Below are 21,876 nucleotides of genomic sequence, written 5' to 3'. Positions count from 1 at the left end.
TATACTGTATTGTGTGATATAAATACTGAAAAGTGCAATTTTCTCAAAATATTGAAGATGTTATTTGTGCGGGGGATATATAGTTTCATACCCCCTTCTATAAGAAATATATCTTCATTCATTATGTCCCCAAAATTGAGACTTTACTGAATTTATATATGGAATGGAGTAATTTTCAGATGATGTCACAACTTAAAAACATTGAAAATTTGATTTTCATCAAACCTTCACTAATATTCATCTCTAATTTTTCCGCTTTAAATAAAATCAACTTATCGTCAGGGTGAACGTCCTCTAAAAAGGAATATTGTAAAGACATTCATGACAGGTGATTGTCACTCTGCCCCATGAATCAATGTGATTATCTATGGGAATAATGTCTGGGCCAGTCTGCTGCAGTTGTGAAAACAAAACAAGTACTTTGCAGATTCTTAAAACACCCAAAACAAAAACTCACAGCTAATAATGATTTTAAGGTTGTATATGCTTGTCTACATAAAAAAGTTTGTGTGGATATGAAACAAGAGAGCATTCAGATGTCACAACAATGGTTTAAAATATGGATTTCAAGAAAATGAAAAATACTACGAAAACGTTTGATAGGATATCATTAAGCTAAATCTACACCTAGATAAAATGGCATAGTACTGAATTTACACATCTAAGAGAATTGACAAGAAAAACAGTCACACCCAGAATCATCTAAAATATATTCACACCATGTTTAAAGTGCTCGTCCAATATTTGGCTTTCCATACTCCTCTCACAAATATTCAAAACAAATGCATTTTCAGATAACTATATGTACATAGGTCAATCATTTAGTTTAAAAAGTACTACATTATTGACTTCTAAAGAGAGATAGTTTGAGAAAATCTTGAATTGTTGATTTTGAAGGCATGCAGAGATACATGTACGGAACACATTATTTTCCATTTTATTATACACCAATTTTAGTCCAATTCATAGACACACCTACATCTATAATATAAAGTCTATATATATGGTGGAGTGTTTTCTTTATTTCCAATAAAATATACACTTCTTGAATAATTTTTCAAATTAGATAATCCACAGTTTCTATATGAAACTTGTGATGCTCAATATGAGATCAACAACTTGTGATACTCAATATGAGATCAACTATCATCTAGAATCATTGGCTCTAAGGAGACAGTCTGGCATTCCTATATATACAGATCACTAGCCAGTGTGCCAACCTGAACTGATTCAGTACAACTTGGGTGGATTTAGGCAAAAAAATTGATAAAAAAAGGACATGTCCAGTTGTCTTGGGCAATGTACTCAAAAGGTTTTAGTTTTTATGGACACCATCCAATCTAGTTTGCCCAAGAAAAGGACATTCCCGTTAATTGTGAGAACTCTTGGTTAAATGGACGGTAGAACTCTTTTAATTTGGCCAACGTTTCGGGATCGATGATGGCTTTGGGAAGAACACTGGGGGTACTCTTTGCAGGGCAGTTCCTATTGGGGAGATGCCCTTCCCGCATGCAGATCCCGTTCTTGGCTGGGTCAAAGTAAAACATGGATGGATTGAAGAAAGGTTCCAACTCAAGGAACTCTTCAAGTCGTTTCATCTCGGCATAGACGTCTTTCTCCATCTTCACCTGATCAATGACGAGGATCCTCTCTGGAGGAAAATACTGCAGCCAGTTCTTGTAATGTTTGACAAACACACTGGTGTCCACCAGCTCGTTGGATCCATTGACGTGACCAAACTTGTCAAGGATCTCTTGTTTCAACCGCTCACCTTCAAACTGGCCCGTCCTCGAGGCATACTTTAACCTATTACTCTTAAACTCTCTCCTTAATTTCAATTCAGATTCATGCCTAAAGTCTGATATAAGTCTGGATATAGGGTCTCTTACGCACAATATGAATTTTGGTTTGGTAGGTAAATCGGCTAGGATTCGCTTTGGAGCTAGAGCAGTCACAAAATAACGTGGTGTTTTCTCAAAAATGAGCATGCTAGGTTTTGCAAAGCCCATTCTCGATTTATAATAGGACAAGCCTTTTTCATACATCCAATCAAAGTAATGGACCTCGTTGCCGATGGAATGAACAATCTGTGGATGCTGAGGGAGGAAGAAACCTAGTGCATTGGTTCCACTTTTCTTCACCCCAATATTGATGACATCAGGAAACCTTTGCTTGTAGCCCTTGGATGCATATACTCTGAGAATAACCTCCCACTGCTTATTAGTTGGTAGTTTCATAAAGTCCATCCTGGTTCTTGATTCCACCATTCTTATATTCATTGTCATGTCTTTGCGGACATCTTTAGGTAGTTTAGACAAAACCTTGCCGATCATGCGACCATATCTTGGATCCGATACCTGCAACAGGTAATTCCCTTGTTTGCTAATGTTTAATGCCTGGTGCTTAAATTGCATGTCCTTGGAATTCGTTTGGGGTGGTCTATTTACTTGAGGTTCTCTGTCCACTGTTTGGTTTGGCATTTCCTTAACTCTCAATCCATCTTCCAAATTCTTCTTTGCTTCATCTGCTTTTATCTCAAATTGTTCCTTTGCTTCACCTTCTCTCAAATTCATCATCTCCTTCTCCTCTTCCTCCTCATCTCTCCAATAATCCTCCTCCTCTTCTTTTTCATCGATGCGTTCCAGCTTATACCGATGGATGCGGTTGTTGGCATCCGGGAGCCGCAGGATGGTGACATTCTTGGACAGGTTGAGGGTGAGAGGGACGCTGAGAGTGTGCCGGGTCTCATAGCGGGTTCGACGCCGAGTCGAGGAGTTCAGCTGGGAGTTCAGGATAAAAATGACAAAGATGGTTGAGATGCAGAGGAGAGCAGCGATGGTCTTCTTGGATGCCCCAAGCCGAACCATTGTGACAGTCTTGCAGGGCTGCAGGGGGTGATCAGCAAGCTGCTACATGTACAAGGCTGTCAGGACATCTGTAAAGGGAGGAAAAAAATAAACAGAATGTTTAGAACAGTTAGGATGATAGAAGCACAATACAAATTGAAAGAATTACATGTAAATACTTCTTTGTCAGTGTCCATCTAGAGGCTTCATGGTACGTCATGTACTCTTTAATTTAGTGGGCAAGTGTTGGTCCTGAAAAAGATCACCCTTTCTCTATATTTCAAAAAGTACATGTGTACAGTATGTTTTTGTTATCTTCAACTTACTTGGCGAAATGTTGAGTTTGGGTGGTCCTTCTCAGGACCAACACATACCCACAAAAGGAATACAGTATCATGAAATTTTTACACTGGTTGATTCTTCCCCATGGAAACCTTCAGAAGCAGTACGGCTCCTTTGTCACTAGAGTCCATTGGCAAGACATTGAGCCTGTTCATGTCTGAATTCTAAGGAACTTTGGACAGGGACCATCTGGTTTCAGTAGTCATCGGAAATTACTATAACACTCTACCTCATGAAAAGTTATTCAAATTTTTACCACGTTCATTCATTCACACCTAACAAAAGAAGCTGTTACATTTATGATGTACGTGATACATGTATGTACATGTATACAACTGATTTGTAGCTAGTATTGTACATTTACCTATAAGTATTAATTAATTTGAAAAAAAATGTAAGACATCACATTTGGAATACATTACTTACTCATAAAACATTGATAAAAATATGAAGGAAAAACACAACAGAGTTTTAACATACATACATACATGTATCAAATTTCAATTTTACATGTTAACAAATATGAATCCAGGCATCAATATTTTACAAGTCATCATTGTCGAAATACTGGTTCAAAGTTGAGAAATTCAATTCATGAGGAAATGCGGTTACATGGGAATAAATGCCGAGCAGCCAGTGGTGAAAATAATACCTCGGTCACATTTGCTCTACTGCAGCCGCACGGCAAATCGAAAACAGCCGTTTTAACATTTTTTTTTTGTACCAGCTACATGTACATAGGTTGTCTGAATAACAAGACAAAAGCAATTTTGTATCTTGCCCACTTATGAAAATAACCAGAAATATTGTGATTTGCGAGGGCAAGCAAGAAAATTATCGAACTTCATTGTGAAATGACTGGGATGGAATAACACTTGTCATAAGAGCCTTGCACGTAAACTTTATCGTTGACCTGAAAATGACCTTTGACCTATACCATATGACCTCAGACTGCAGCGTAACATGCAGGTCCCCCAAGTCCATCTACCATCCAAATTTGATTGAAAAGCGACTTACAGTTGTGGAGTTATGTGTCATTACAGGTTTGTGACGGACGGACGGCGGACGATATCAGTCTCGCCTTCACCTCTGGTGGGCAAGACAAAAATGAATAAAACATTGTACGGCTGCCATAGACCCCTGTTACATCTGAAGTTTCCTACCCGAGACCCGGCCGAGTCCACTTGCAACCTTGACTGGATTATTGGTGGATTAGCTTCGCGAACGGACAGAGTCCGAAATGTGGTCTGTTTACATCACAGCGTTCATTCCCTCCCCAATCGGTACGGTTTCGAGTGGTATCCGATTGCTGACACAAATAAAGGGCGCTCTCAATCTAGGCTCTGAATAATTTGCGCGCGCTAATTGAAGTTGTTCACATTTCGTTATTCTGGAAGAATGCTGATGATCCCAACAGTCGTTGAAGATTTGATCGACTTGAAAAGGATACTTTTACAATTCTTCCTTCTTTCCACTCAAATCAAATACTTTATAAATCACAATTCACATGTCGCATGCCGCAAAACATTCGAAGAACGACGGGGCTGGGGAGGGGATAGCGCGTGCTATGACGTAATTTAACAGCTGGCGAACGGACCGAGATGGGTTCGAAAGCTTGTGTGCGTTTACATCTACGAATCGGTGGACCGGGGCCGGCCCGATTCCTACCCGAGACTACCTCTGAATGTGGTCTCGGGTAGGTTCGCTAAAAGGTGGCCCGAGGTAGGTTTGGGATGTTTACATCTGATTTCTTTCCGACCCGAGGTAGGCCCCGGGCCGGCCCGAGGTAGGGAATCTCTCAGATGTAACAGGGGTCATAGAGCAAATGTGATCGAGGTTTAAATGAATAACAGGACATAAGAAAAAAAATGGCCACAGGAAGTTCAGAAACCTTACTAGCTCATATATCCTGATATCTGTGTATGTATGCACAAAAACATCTCTGATTCATTACTGACATCCTCAATGAAAAATCACAAGTCACTTTATATGAACTTTAATTCCTCATCTAGGCCTACTGTTGTTGAACCATTATTTCTTGATACGATATTCATAATACACTTCTTTCACAACCACCATACATTATTTTTGCTATTAAAAACTAGAAAACATACATGTAGGAATTTTGAAATGTGATTATATGTTATTCTCAATATTTGAAGCACTAATGGAGAATGTCAAAGTGCGGTGAATGCACAAAGGCAAGTTTTGAAACTTGCTCCTAAAGACCAACCTATTTTATCTGGAGAGAAAGTATAAAAGATTACATTAAAACTATGAAAAACAAAATATTTTATGACACTTCACTCAACCGTTTGCAGACCAGCCATCCATGGATACACAATGTGGGCCATCTAAAATCTTTGCACATAGTAGACCACTATCAAGATAGTAAAAAGCAGCAATCCCTTTTTATTACGACGTAATCTACCAGGGACCCGTTTCTTACAAAGGACTTGCAACTGTTGTAACTTCACCATAATGGCAACTACCATGGTAACAGGGCTCAGCAGCCAATCATAATCAATTTTTCCATGGTAGTTGCAATAATGGCCAAGTTACAACAGTTGCAAGTCCTCTGTAGAACAGGCCCCTGATTGTGTTTCAAAGCCCTACTGGAAAGAACACAATGTCCAACAGTGTGTGTTCACACTGTGGCACTCACTGTGAAACCACCTTCACACTTGTTAAATTTGCGCATTTCAACAGCGTGAATCACACATTCACATAGTTGACCATGTGAGCATGCTGTGAACAGTCCCACTGTCGAGGTGTCCATACAATGAAAATATCTTCAGTGTTGAATATAAGCATTTAACAGTGTGAATAATATTTTCACATAGTCCACTGTGAGAACACGCTGTGGTCACACTGTTTGATACTGAGTTTTCCAGCAGGGAATGATAAGTCTGCCATGGAACATTCAGTATAAACGCACCCACATTCTGACAGCTCCAATTAATACACAGAAGAAATGACAACAGAAGTCAGCCACAGAAACCACATAATTTTGAACACTTTAAAATAAAACTGAGTTTTAAAGGGTAGAGAGAGAGAGAGAGAGAGAGCAGTGGCAGGTACTGTACATATCTACAAAAGAAGAACAACAAATGCTCTTTAACACTGATTTTCAGATATAATCTGGATTCTGGAATAGCCAAATCAAGGATCTACAAAACAACTGTAGGGGTGGGGGTAACTAGATGTGTGAAAACAACTGTAAGAGTGGGTCACCGAGATGTGTGAAAACCACTCAATCCCTTGTCAAAATGATGAGATTTTCTCACAGAAAAAAAGCGGCAACTGGTCTCTCTTTGAGCTTGCGATATGATCTTACACGTCGTCGGCCTATATTTGTACATGTATATTTTTACTCTAATTAAAGGGCGGGTCTACCCATATACATGTACATACAAAATATCAAAGAAAGTTTTAGAATTCATTTTTTTCAGAAAACATTGTGTATGCCAAGTTGAGAGTTAATGATATTTCAAAAGACTGTACTCCCTCTCTGTTTCTTTTGTTGTATATTCATATAAATATGAACTTTGCAGGATCACAATACCCTGTAATAATTGTAACTCAACATGGTCAGAAAGAAAAATCAAACACAAAGATGATGAACATTTCATCAAATTGTGGTATATCATATTCTACAATTTTTGCTTATCTTCACAAAAGAATTATATCCCAGATCAGTATCCAAATTATTATGACATTAATTGAAATGGATATGAGTGTTTGTTGCTTTTTTTGCTCATTAAATTTTCATACCAATATTTTGCTGAGGTGGACTTGCCCTTTCATCATAGTATCATACAGTATACAATGAATGTGCTCTTTCAGATAAAGAGAAAATCTTGTTCAAATTGACCATTGCTAAATGTATTTATATTGACCTTAAAGGATGGGTCAATATGTATCAGACCATATCTTGCAGTTGTCAATCATAATCTTGATGGCTTAAAAAAGAAATCCATAAAGCTGAATGACACACCCTCTTCTAAAGTTTAACAGTAGACTTGCAAACGAGTTCTACAAGTGAAATATAACTGATTATTCCAACTTCTGACAATTTTAAAGGGTAGAAATCGGTTTGATACTAGATGGGTCATGGGTACAATGTAAAGTGGTTATGTGGGATACTTTGCTGTTGCAAGTATTTTATGAGTTTAACCCTAAAACCCAGGGGGGATTGAATCAACCCCCCTTGACATATTTGGTGACCATTATGCTGCCCGATATTTTTCAACTGCACTGCTTGCTGTTTAATAAACACCACCCCTTTGAAATTCCCATACACGTAACACCCCCCAAAAAAATCCGCTCTGGTTTGGGCTAATTTTCACAAATGAAATACTAGTGAACAAGAACTTGTCACATTGACTGACTCCATGTATTTTTCCTTGGTATACAAAGTTTTTTTTCAGGAAATTTGTAAAAAATGAAATAAAAGGGATAGGAAAAGATCACTTTAAATATGCTGTCTGCAAAAGTTTCATGAAATATGTACACAAAGGATAAATTGCTGTCTAATAATCAATGCCCATATTCATTTGGTTTATGAGCATTGTATCTATTGATTAGTTCAGCGACTAAATGGTCCAATTATCAGGTCATCCATTGACCATATTTCATCAGATTTCAACGACCACTCCTGAATGCAAGCCCTAATGTACATGAACATTATGAACACCATTTGGTCTAATGACCTTGTGGTCTCCATCCATTTTGGTTCAGTCCGCCAAACTATCACTTTGTCTTTTGATCATTCGGCCCAATAATCATTGAAGTCTAATCTGTTCAAAGTGTTACTAAACTACAGAAACACATCTTCATATTTGTCCATGTAGCATGAACAGGGAATTCTTAGTACATGTAGGGCCATCTGCACCAGCCCAAGTTTTCAAATTAGCGCGCTATTTCTGATCTGACAAATTATCCCGATCTGAAAATCTCAAGATTATTTGTAATGGATACGCAATCATCGCGCTAGTTCCCTGGATTAATCTAAAGATTGCAATCCCAAGTCAACTTGGGATATTTGCAAAATAGCACACTCTTTTACGAATTATCCCGCTAATTTGCAGGTGCAGACGCACTTGGGATTATTTATTCATAGTCTCGGACCATAATGCATCAATGCCTCGCCCGAGCAAGAATCGCTCTTCTCGCAATGGTGGAGACGGGGTTTCTTAAATCTCGAGATTAATCGCGAAGAGGGTCGATCGGGCTAAAATCTTGAGATAGATCAAACTCGGGCTGATGCAGCACCGCTTTAAGAGACAACAACCTGGTTGGAGCTTGGCAGTAACAGCTGTCATTACAGACACTCTGACACCTTGAAATTGTCTGGACCTTTGACGTCACGTATCAATACATACATGTAGTACTTCTTGACTGTCATCCAACTGAAACATACATGTATTCTACAGTATAAGGATAAACAGAGAAAATCTATATCAGCTTTAATAACATGAGACCTACAACATGTGCAAATATGTACACGTAGCTTTTGTTTTGAAAGTAGTTCTAAATAGAAAATTCATTCTGAATTAAATTTGACTTACATGACAAGCATTGAAGTGGCTGGCGCCGAGGATATGATATCAATAAAGACTTCATGATGCTACGCTTTCCTCTCCTTAGCATTTCTTCTTCTGAGGTCAATGACTAAGAATCAATCATGAGTCATAACTACATTGTAAGGTCTGATTGGTCAATACCCAAGATTGTGATAAACACCCAGGACACACTTGAGAGAAAGAAACAGGTTCCAAGTATCTACTGAAAAATAGGCCTTCATTCCTTCAGCCAGCAGTTGGATTTTGGATTAATAGAAATACGAAAAGACATATAGGGTTGGTCAGTGCATGAGACCATGGTCAATGCTATGCCATTGGTACAATCTCAATTATAATCTGATAATATCAAACTAAGCATTGCAAAATAAGATTGAAGTAATACCAAGTAGGTACAAAGTAGCCTTGCTCCAAAATTTCATATCTGCCTACAAGTTTGTGAACAAAGTGGACATGGCTATACTTGACCTACAATTTTTTCTGCAGGGCCAAAAGTATAACCACCCCCCCCCCAAAAAAAAGAAAACAAAAAGTGAATATCATATTATTAATTGTACAAACATTGTAAAAAATCCAAAGAATTTGAATGGAAAAAAAATGAGTCAATCCCCCTGCCCCCATCTAAAAAAAAACAGGGAAAAAAGGAGAACCTCATTTTATACTTAAGTTTGGAAATGTAGAGCTTCTCCTGTTTTGTTCCTTTTGAACTGTAAACTATACACAACAATATTTCTTTTGATCTTTCTCCTCTTTATACAAACTAGGGCCGTCTGCACCATCCCGAGTTTTCAAATTAGCGCGCTATTTCTGATCCGGCAAATTATCCCGATCTGAAAAATCTCGAGATTGTTTGTAATGCAGACGCAATTATCGCGCTAGTTCGTAGGATTAATCTCGAGATTGCAATCCCAAGTCAACTCGGGTTTATTTGCAAAATAGCGCGCTATTTACGAATTATCGCGCTAATTCGTAGGTGCAGACGCACTCGGGTTTGGACTCGGGTTAATTTATTCATGACCTTCAGTCCATAATGCAATTCGCGTTCCATTTCCGCCTTGGTAAAAACATAAACAGCGATTATACCGAACGCATGCGAAAGTCAACTTTATCATAGCGTTCATCAATTCCCCAATCAGCAACGATGGTGTCAAGCCCCCCGTGAATGGATTTTGGGAGAGACCAGACCGATGGGCGAGGCGCTCATTATCGACGATGGTCATAGTCAATAACAATACTGACAGCATTGTCGTCTTATTCCTTCGCAAAATGTGAGCAAATAGCATTTCTTTCCTCCCCTCTCTCTCTCTCCCCCTCTGTCGTTGCCTCGGAGTCCGCCATCATATTAAACGAAGAATACTTCACTCGCTTATAATCATAGCGCGGCTGAGCTGAGAGGATTGTTGCATAACAACGGTCGAATTCGGCGAAAGAGTACATGTACTTTGCATATCGCGGGAAGTTATTCAAAAGCGCGGGCCGTTGAAACTCCAAGATCGAAAGTGCGCATGCTCGGAATATCGGGCTTGTTGCCTCGCTCGAGCAAGAATCGCTCTTCGTGCGATGGTGGAGACGGGGTTTCTTGAATCTCGAGATTAATCACGAAGAGGGCTGATCGGGCTAAAATCTCGAGATTGAGCAAACTCGGGATGGTGCAGCACCGCATACTGTGTACATGTAACCTATTTTTGAAAACAACAAATCCTTCATCATGTGCAGTATTTGCATTTTCAGCTTGAGTTTACCGGTTGGTAGGAGTCCAAGTTCTAGACGGTCAACCTTGACTTCACATTCAATTGGATTAGTGGTAGTCCAGTGATCATATTTACTGCCAAGTGGGTTACAAAAATACTCCAGTCCTTGTAAAGATCTCTTCCTGCAAAACTTGCTTTCATGTAGTGACCCACTTTCAGAAGCTTACAAAAACATCCAGGATTTAAATTCAAAGCTGTATGTTGGATTCCACACGAATGCTCAACAGTAACAAACTGTCCAATGTACTGTATATTCTATGCTGTATGCATAGGCTACAGCTATAAATTTTTTACCATTTCGCTTTACAGTCAGTGATGCGTCTGATGAAGCAAGACTGCAATGGATGTGAAGCAACCTCAGCAACTGTTTGGATGTAGTCTTGCCGCATCAGACCAATTGTTTACATTTTAGTGTATTAACAGCATCAAACTAAATTAAAAGCAAAGCCTCGGCCGATATTATACTATAGGCCAACCACCACCAGGTAGCGTGCTAACAAGTACCCTGCTGTTATGAAAGTGATGAATGCTTCAAGCAACCTAGGATGCAACTTAAGTCTACTGACATAGCAACAAATCAAACTCATTACACAGGATAGACTAATTGTGTTTCTTTTTCCAATTAATGAAAATGTTATAGTCAAGAATATAAAATTGAAGGTTTCAAAAATGCATTACCTGATAAAATCAAGGATGCTACTTTGTTAAAATACAGATGTACTGTAAATGTAAACTACAATGACTCCCAAGCTAGATCACAAGAGAATGAAATATACATGTAGCCTATAGGCCAACACATCACATCATGCACAAACATCAACCCTAGAGCGAAAAAGGAATAATATATACCCAGTCTCAAGGCACTGAATGTGTGCATAAATTGCAAATGCAGAAGGGGGCCTTGGTGTAGTGTAACAATAAGAAACAAACACACTATCATCCATAGTAGTATGTAAGCACACACTCAAATTTGACATGTTAAAAATATATACCTTATACATGTATATACCATGTCAAGCTTGGAGACTAGACTCTTAAACTATAGTGTGTACAGACGCAGCAACAGTATGTGAGTAAATCTAGTCTCACTACTCCACACTCTGCATTCTGTACTGTGTGAAAACCATGTGAGAAAACCCCAAAGTCTATACCTGTAGACTACCCTCATCCAGGGTATGGAAGAATAAACAAAGTGACATCCCACATCCAGCCAAGGAGCAGAGAAAAATCAATGGTCTTGAACCCTGAACCATGATGCATTTGCGCTGGAGTGATGCTAAAGGAGGTTGAACAAATGATGAACCTTAAAGGGGATGATCACCCTGATATCGGTGAAGGTGTGATGAAAGTCCATTATTATTAAAAGATAAAGTTATTAGAATTTCAAGTTATTGATTTGTGACATCATACATGAGCAGCTTTCCTATATATTGTATGGTTAAAAAATCAATGAAATGTAATTTTCTTTGAAAATCGAAACTGTACCTTCAGTACACCAATCATTTCACACCTGTTCCTAAAAAGGAAACAAAATTAAGTCATCACGAACCATAAAAAAATTAGAAATTTATGTACATATGGGGCAGCTGCGTGTTTACGACGTCACCAATCCATAACTTAATATTCTACTAATAAACTTTCTTAATCTTTAATGGATTTTCCTCAAACCTTCACCACTATCTTAATACAACAAACTTTTCTTCAAGGCGAACTTCTCTTTTAAAGGACAAGTTCACCCCAACAAAAACTTGATTTGAATAAAAAGCGAAAAATTCAACAAGCACAACACTGAAAATTTCATCAAAATCGGATGTAAAATAAGAAAGTTATGGCATTGTAAAGTTTCGCTTCATTTCACAAAACAGTTATATGCACATCTCGGTCGGTATGCAAATGAGGAACTGATGACGTCACTCACTCACTATTTCTTTTGTATTTTATTATATGAAATTATGAAATATTTTTATTTTCTTGTCATTGTCATGTGAAATGAAGTTCCATTCCTCCCTGAACACGTGGAATTCCATTATTCTAACATTTTGTGCTTCAGGCAAGGAGGTCCTAATCGTCAAATTCGTAAAAAATTGAAATATTGTATAATTCAAACAATAAAAAATAAAAGAAATAGTGAGTGAGTGACATCATTGACTCTCTCATTTGGCTGTAACTGGCTCGTTCATATAACTATTTTGTTAAAAATAAGCGAAACTTTGAAATGTCATAACTTTCTTATTTTACATCCGATTTTGATGAAATTTTCAGCATTGTGCTTGTCTGATTTTTGTCCATTGATTCAAACCAACATTTTTCTGAGGTGGACTTGACCTTCACAGAGCAGAAAGACCGTTATGTACAGAACTCTGCTTTCACACAAGTCTCTATGGATTTGTCCAGAATGAGAATTCAAAAATCCTCTATCAAGCCAACAAGCTGATAGGCCTACATGATCCTATATTTTTTAGAAGCCTGGGGGTGTTTCACAAAGATTTCAGTATGACTTTAAAGGTAAATGCTAGTTTTGGTAACGATATCAAAATGAGTTCGTACAGAATCCAATGAAATGACCACCAAAGTGTCTGTTTGTATAAAAAAAAAGCATGTGCCAAAGGGTTCTGGAAGAAATTGTGTAATTGCTGAGAAATCAGCAAATAAGCACAGGATTCGGGTAGAGCGTCGGGCCCGACGCTCTAAACAATAATTATACATTGTCCCACGTGCGCTTAACTGTGTTGGGGATCTTCGGTGTGAACATTTTTCAGCGTAGATTTCAAGATTCACAAAGTTCAGTTAATGTAACTGTACCAGATCTAGATCCTCGATGATATACTGACAATTAAGCCTTGTTTTTCAGACTTTCTCATGAAATCAGTGTTTACTGCAACTACTGGAATTTCTCTTTAATAGAGTCGAAAAGTACCTGATATGCAACGCACAATCTTATTGATCAATACGCAATAGTGTGCGTCCTCTTGGCAAAATCTGACCAATGCAGTCATGCCTTTTATATTGCAGGAAACTAGGCATTTACGTGCGACTCTAAAGGCCACCGCACACCTTACGACCCGACCGGTCGCCGACTGGCTTGCGACTGGGTGAGGGGAGATGTGATGTCACAGCTCTTGTCAGCTTGAGCGTCGCAGACCGGTCAGAGACAAGTCGCAAGGAAAATCGGAAGGATTTGACATGTCGAATCCTTATGACTGGATCGCAAGCTCAATCCAACCTCCAGCCAATCAGACAGCAGAGTTGCATAACGCGTATTATGATAAACAACACGCATACGCAGTAGTACGCGCAATTTCTCAGATGCTATGCCAAAATGCAAAAAGCGCATGCGAGAGTCGCAGATCGGATCACAAAGTGTGCGGTGTCGAGGCTTATGACTGCCTTGCGATTCATCTCCCCTCACTCAGTTACTAGCCAGTCGCCGACCAGTTGGGTCGTAAGGTGTGCGGTGGCCTTTAATAAGTCATATTAAATCTTTGTGAAAACCCCTCAGGCCTCCCAATCATCTTCACTGTATTCATTCTTCAGCATATCAACAGACAAGTTATTTCACACAAACTCCTGAAAGAAAAAAAAAGTTTACTCATCATAAACCATTCAAAACTGAAATATTTACACTTTCATTGCATAACAACATATGGGGCACCTGCTCATATATGACATCACAAATAAAAAAAACTTAAAATTTTAATAACTTTTGATGGATTTTCCTCAAACCCTCTTATTTTTTTCTAGTATTTTTAAAACAGACTTTTCTGGGTGAACTTCCCCTATAGGGTACCTCAAACAGAAAAAACAAAAAAATAAACATAAACACAAACTGTCTGAACTACCCTGGTGAGCAGACAGACATTGCACCTGTCAAAGTGTACTATGTGTAGCAGGATTACCAGACTGTAATCACATGGATTTAAAAGCCTATATCAGGATTCAAGATGAGGGGGCAATTTACACTAGAGGCTTTCCGTCAAAAGGTGGTACAGTATTATAAAGAAAAACACCCCCATACTGTAGGCCTATTATACATACACATGCTTCCTAAATCTGAAAGACAATGTGGACAAGTTCTGGACCATTATCGCATTTTAGGATTATGCTTGTTTTGTCAATTACAGGCGTAAATACGCTGGATACACGCAGTACTACTCCATGTAGCCCTTCCAAAATAATTTCAATTTCACAGAACGTTTAATGTCAATAGGCTGAGAATTCTGCATAAAATGGAAGGATGAATACTAATTAATGATATTTTTTCAGCACTTATCAAATGTCTCTAAAGAGCTAAAAAAAAGTTATACAGCAGGCAATTTTTTTTTTTGGGGGGGGGCTTCATTTCACAGCTTACTATCTAATTTTGTAATATCAAAGCTTAAACATGGCAATGGATTGGAATTTTTAAGGGCCCCTTTTTAGTTTCTAGTATCTAGGGCTCTTTTAAGCATTTCGGGGGCAAACTCACTCTGAGCCCCCACATGAGTTTTTCCGTTATAAAAACATGTAACATTCAAAGTGAATCATCCAAGTTTTGGGCTACAACATGGGAAATATTAACGTCTTTCTCTATACATACATGTACATGTATATGTTGGCCAGCATAGGAAATACATCCCCCAAAATGCATGCTTTGGGGCAACCATTATTTCTAGAGTTGCCTGAAGATCTGTCACAAAAAATATTCAAGATCATAACAAATCAATATTCTAACTATGGCAGAATGATACAAGAATTGTTTTTACTGCATAATTGCTTGTTATCCCTAAAAAGCAGCCCTTAATAATGAAAGAGAGAGCCCCCAATCCCGCAATCACCCCCAATGTGTAAAAAAAAAGAAAGCCCCTATTAAAAAGAATAAAAATAATTTTCTACGCTGACTAGGCCTAGACACAGAATGACATTTCATGTCTGTATTTTTTAATTATATTTTTTTCAAATGCTTTGAAGTCAACATGGGAAAGCTTTTACCAAGATGATCTTGGTAACAAACAAATTGCTTGTTACTTAGCAACAACATGGAATCCCGGATGTACTGAAACTCAAAACATGTCACACTCTATCAATGATAAACAGTACAAGTAAAGTGGGATGGTACGTGTACATCTCATTTTTAATAAAACATTTGTGGGGGTTTTTCCGACAGCAAATCCAGTCACAATATTCAAATAATGTGTATGTTAGCAGTAGAAATTACAGGCTTTATACTTCCCCTACCATCACTTCATCCTCACAAATTTATATCCAGAGCCTCCCTGAATCATGCCAAGAAATTCCCTAATCTTTCTGATCATTTTTTAATCAGCAGCTTCAAAGGGCACCGCCTGATTATGCTACAGTACAGATACATGTATGGCCAGGTCAAATCAGCACATGGATCTCTCTTCCCCTTTCATACTGCCCTTTTCCCCGGCGACCTTCGCCAGCGAAGGAAGGGAATATTGTCCAATATGAAAGGTACACAGGGGATCTTCCTAGACAGTATTTGGACTTTGCAGAACTCTACAATATCAAGCCATACAGTATATAATCAACAGGATGTGCTATCAAAACTACATTGTAAAGGAACCTGTTACATTTAAATGTACTGAGCTTAAAGCTTGTGTATAGTTTTGGTAAATCCACCAAAATGCACCTATCACTATTCCAATTCATTGCTAGCTAATATGAATGGATATGCCCTATAACAGTTATGATGTGGAGGATATGAAATGAAAATGTGTTTTACAGGATAAATTTTGCGATTTTACATGGAAATTTAACTTGATCGGGTCACCCGATCAAATTAAAATATCTGTGTGCTTTTGTCTTTCAATTAAATCCTATTCCAAATCATGGAATGGGCTGAAACTTTCAAGATATGTTCTTTGTCTGTAACTTTTGGATATCTAATCCCTAAATTTACAAGATAAGTGCTTGAATGCCCATTTTTTAATTTAAAACAAGCATCGCCGAGAGAGGGCGCTATATATCCAAGATTTGAATATTTGAAATTTTCTCAGAGAAGTGCAGTTGGAAAAATATCTAACGGTCTCTACGCTTCAGTTAAAGACTGTCATATTAGATGATATTCGATTATCAATCACATTTTTGACCCTTTACCAAAGCTATACACAGGCTTTAATATTAGGGCGCACATACAATGCTAAAATTAGGAAATAGATTATGAAAAGTAGCCCCCCCTCCCCGGGCTCCCCCCCCAAAAAAATGCCTGATTCCCATACATGTACATGTACATGCATAGTAGTTTTGTACAGGCATGACCCTATTCGAGTACGAAATGAGTTAACGGTCAAGCTCTTTACATGTACATGTAAACTGGGTCATGAAGCAAGTTGATATTGGAAACCACCTCTGAGTTGGACTTTTGAACCAGTTCCTTGTCGTGTTTCGTGGATCACTTGGATTTAAATGCTGAACTGAATTGGTCAGTGGGAATGGTACGGCAAACTGACTGTAAAAGGAGTCTAATTAGAACTCTCTGGTTTTTATAGTTGCTTTCACTGTATGTTGTATGTAATGTTTTACTCTTTTACATTGTATGATATTGTAATATGTTTGTTAACATTTAACAGGGCTCTCTTGCAAAGCAGTTGTATACTGAAGAGACTACCCTGGGTAAATAAAAAAAAAAAAAAAAAAAAATTACGATTGATACAAACAACCACAACAACAGAAAGCCAGCAATGTCAACATATAAAATACGTGTTTGTTCAAAATATTTTTTAGATATGATTCATACATTCATAGTTTTCTTACAAATTCAGTGTGCTTCTCTTTGTTTTCAAAGGACGTTGTGCAAATTTCCTAAAGAAAAAATTATGATATAGATGGATTTCCATATATTGGAGATTGATCGTATCGATCAGATCAATCGTACGTGTAACTATTTGTAAAACGGGGCAATGATATACATGTACATAAGAGCAGCCCAAATTGATACTTTCCTAAAAGCAGGATTTAAAGTAGCTTGTAGCAAGAGTGGCTGATATTTGTAAAAGGTGGGCACCTCCCTGAAATAATTACAAGGAAAATAGATCAAGGCATGATTTATTTACAAACAGGACAAGCAGACTGAGGCCCTACATGTACATGTAGCTGCATACAGAACTTGGCAAATCAAGAATGTCTTTGTAGCGTCCCCAACCCTTAATAAAAATAAATGAAATTGCTTTTGTTGCATTGCTATTCACTTTGACAAAGAGTCATGATTCTTAATGTCATAGACCTACATATTGAATATTGCATATTAACAAATGAAATGAATATAAATGAGTGACATCAATTCTCCCTTTCGAACATCAATGTCTTGTTCACAAACATGTCACATGTTCTGTTAAGTACTTGTAAATCAAAATTATAATGTCATTTTTCATCCAATTTTGATAAAAAAATTTGCATGTCGCACGTATACCTGTTTGATTGTTCTCTTTTTGTTATGAAGGACTTTTCCCTTTAAATATTAAAACTGTGGTTTCTGTCTTGTTTAAAATTAACTACTTACTGTACATGGTGGGATGAGGACAGGAACTCACTTGATGTACTTCCACATATGTCAACACTCTACAGTATAGGAAGTGAACCTACATGGAAAAGGGAATTCACTGACAGTGACACTATAGAGAAGAGTATTTCAGTTTCAGATGTTAGACTATACTGTACCTACATGTATACAAACACAAGGAAATGAAATACATGTAGGCTTTATATCCAAGAGATCTTGAATAAGAAGAGCCTCCCTGAATCTCAAAATGAGTTCAAACAGAATTCAATAAAATGAATCCAGACTGCTCTGGAAAAAAGGTTAATTGCTAAGAATTAAGCAAAATAGGCAAGGAATTCCATTATTTGTTGGGTATTTTTTTCCAAATAATAATACTGTCCCACATATGCCTTTTTGTGTTAGTGATCATCAGAATTATCTGTTTTCAGATTAGATTTCAAGATTTTACAAATATATTAAAGTTTATTTCAATGTACTAGAACTAGATCTACATGTATGATAATATGGTAACGTTTAACCTTGATTTTAAAATGTTTCCTTTTTTGCTGCAACTACTCTTTTTTATAGGTACCTTTTATAATTGACATTTATTAAAGATAATCTGTAGCATGTTTTGTATGACTGAAATTTTGAAGGGTTTGAGGGATTAGTAATTATATTTGGCAAAAAAATCACTTTCACTAATTTTCAATCCCTGATCAGGGAACTTAAGAAGCTTTGTTCATAGCACATGAATTAACAGTGTGCAAAACTTTGTAATTCCATGATTTAAAAAGTTACTTGTAATTTGTACTTTTAGCCCAAGTACATGTACATGTAGTTGGCTATTAAAAAGGAAAATGGACTTACTTTTGAGTAAATTATGTTTCAAAGTCACAAGAAAAGTCGGGGGACAAAGCCGACAAGTAAACTTCTGCATGTAGCCTATGATAGGGCCTTACACTTGAAGTTTGACTTTGACGTGTGAATAATGCCATCCGCAACACAACAGCCACACTCTCCAATTTCCTTTTTGAAGAAGATTCTTTTTGTCAATATTTGGCAATTCTGATCTTTACATTTTCCTTGGCATTTATAGAAAGACGCAGGTGTTATTTCTGATTTTGTCAGAGAACGGAATGTGGTTTTTCCAAAGGGTTTCCTCTGGCCCGCAGTGAGTCAATCTGATACTGAAAAAGGTTCTTCTCTTTATCCTCTTCAGACCACAAAAAGAGAAAGAAAAAAAGAAGTATTTTCTCAGTGCTTTTGGTGTGGTTTTATTGTCTGGCAATAGTGATGCCAAATATGAATTAAAATCTTCATAATGGAGACAACTCTGAACAAAAGTTAAGTTGGCATGCCTGCACTAATAATACATGTTACATACATGTATATAGCACTCAATCTACCTATTTTCATGTCACTTTTTAGGTGGTCTGTCTACGACAGATCACCTATTGATTTCGTCAGAATTTTCTTTATTTCTTTATTCATAGTACCTATTTTTTGTCGCCAACTTTTCTCAAAATTGGCTGAATCAATTTTGCTGATTTTTTCGTCATATATAGAATCTATCATAGAGACGGCAAAATAAGCTTTTCAAGGTCATATGGTCATGATGACGTCATCTACGCGCCATTTTGTAAAATTCTTCATTTGATCATATCTTCATTATCAATTGTCAAAAATTAACAATATTGACATGACATTAACTTCATGTCAAGGGTCAACTGTCAATGTCATCAAAGGTCATGTAGAGGTCATGACGCGCGCGTACGCGCGCGTCAAAGGTAAAAAAATCGTCCAAATGACCTATAAAATTTTTTGGGTACGTTTCAGGTCATTTTAAGCATTTCGAAAATTTGCGCGCGCGCACGTATGCGCGCGCGTTTCCGCGCGTTACACCTTAACGCAACGCAGAAAAACCGTTTCTTTTAATATCATTGCATTGCTAATAAAATTCTGAGCAATTTGATACCTTGATCAACCTTCTACAACCATTAATATGGAAATTAACACCCATTAAAGTTTGCAGCACGTGTGCGCGCGAGCTCTCACTATAGGCCATATATGGGCAAAAACATGCCTATTGTAAATTCACTGTAGCTCTTTAAAAAGTCCGTTGACCCCCAACTTTTTTTTCATATATCGATAGAGTATTAGCTGTAGATTCGATTTCATGTCACCATTGTCCCTAAATTATATCGTGACGTCATCAAAATGGCGCCCAAACTAAAAATTTCATTTTTTCAAAAATGACGTCATCAAATTTATGCAAATTTGGCTGTAACTTCTCGAATATAGATCATTTTTCGCCCAAATTTCAATATGTTGTAGTTTATAATGTACTCTTTCTCCTCAGTAAGATGAATATTCGTTTTGAGAAACGCATCATTGCGTAAAACAGCGATGAAAAGAGGCATGTCATTTGTCCTCATTTTGCGTGTAATCTCTATGGGACATGACTTTTTCCCAAAACTAGATTCGACATTCCTCTATTTCGTGAGCCATATCTCCATTTTTTCTTGTCAGCTTTCCTTGAGCTTTTAACATGTTGTAGCTGAGATTCTGGGCTATCGGAAGTGTGCCTTTCATTTTTTGATCAGATGCCGGGATCATGCCCGTATTTCACTTGCAAAATTGGAATTGTAATTTTCAAAATTGCTTACGTGTAATCTCTATGGGGAATATCGTGGCTCAATGGATAACGCATTTGACTTGCTTTCTCGAGGGCGGAGGTTCGATTCCTGGGGTAGAAAAGATGATTTTTTTTTTCATTTTTTCTTTCTTTTTGCCACCTCTTACATGATCCTTTATGATAATTAAAAGGTATGAAAGTTAAAATTTAGCAAGATAAAACAGATTATAATTGTTTTTTTCATATCACATGTATTTTGTGTGTAATCTCTATGGGACATGACTTTTTCTCAAAACTAGATTCGACATTCCTCTATTTCGTGAGCCATATCTCCATTTCTTCTTGTCAGTTTTGCCGGAGCTTTTAATATGTTATAGCTGAGATTCTGGGCTTTCGGTAATGTGCCCTCCACTTTTTGATCAGATGCCGGGATCATGCCCGTTTTTCACTTGCAATATTGGAATTGTAATTCTCAAAATTGCTTACGTGTAAAGTCTATGGGAAACATTAATAATCACATTGAGCAATGGTCAAAATTTATTCTTAGGATGTCTAGAATCAAGATTATCAATCATATCTAAATTATTCATTTTATACATTAGCCGACTCTGAATGAAAAATCATGACAGACCACCTAATTCGTCCGCATGACGAATTAAATTCTAGTAATAATTAAATCTTTTGTAGGAAATTTCCTTTCATAAAAAGAAAACTTTTGAATCAATACATTTGCATTTAAATATAGACCAGTTAAAAGCTTATTAAAAGTATATACTGCATTGAAGTCTGGTCAAGATATTAAGCATTTTGTTATTTTACCTTTTAAAGCCAATTTCATTATGAATTCATTCATTCAAAATAAGCTCATGTACATCATGTAACAGTAACTTTGTTTTATCATGGACTTGAGGTAGGGTCCATGATTTTATTTTTCTGTTGGTAATCACGAGTTTTTTTCAATAAAAAAGGCTCTTTGTTCATTTGAGAAAGAGACTTTGCATCTTCATGTACTGTTATAAATCAAACAATCTGGGGAGCGTTTCATGAAAGGACTTGTCGGACGTTTTATCCGACAAGTACCATTTTATCCGACAATTTATAGTAAGAGTGCCTCTCAGCCAATCAGAATCAAGGAAAGATGTCAGATCTGACAACTTGTCAGACAAAAATGTTGATGAAACGGTCACCAGAACTATTTCACATTGTACACGTACCTTGCAATGGTCATTTCCTCCAT

General features: G+C 37.3%; 1 protein-coding gene across 3 annotated transcripts in view; it reads right to left on the bottom strand.

Moving 5' to 3' along the window:
• Window positions 1–201: 201 nt before the first annotated feature.
• LOC121422204 (heparan sulfate glucosamine 3-O-sulfotransferase 1-like) overlaps window positions 202–21,876 on the bottom strand; it is a 37,007-nt gene continuing 15,332 nt past the window's right edge. The window contains exons 2-3 of one of the 3 annotated variants that reach the window (XM_041617108.1): window positions 18,023–18,101; window positions 202–2,935 (exon numbers count right to left, since the gene is read on the bottom strand). In XM_041617108.1, the coding sequence (XP_041473042.1) occupies window positions 1,341–2,867 (1,527 nt within the window). In that variant the 5' untranslated portion in view covers window positions 2,868–2,935; window positions 18,023–18,101 and the 3' untranslated portion in view covers window positions 202–1,340. Of the gene's footprint in view, window positions 2,936–4,125; window positions 4,145–18,022; window positions 18,312–21,876 lie in introns of those variants that run through there. The other 2 variants (XM_041617107.1, XM_041617109.1) reach the window with 2 other exon arrangements.

This window comes from Lytechinus variegatus, chromosome 10 (assembly GCF_018143015.1).
Source record: "Lytechinus variegatus isolate NC3 chromosome 10, Lvar_3.0, whole genome shotgun sequence".
Lineage (NCBI taxonomy): Eukaryota > Metazoa > Echinodermata > Echinoidea > Temnopleuroida > Toxopneustidae > Lytechinus > Lytechinus variegatus.
This window is presented reverse-complemented; position numbering and strand designations above follow the sequence as displayed.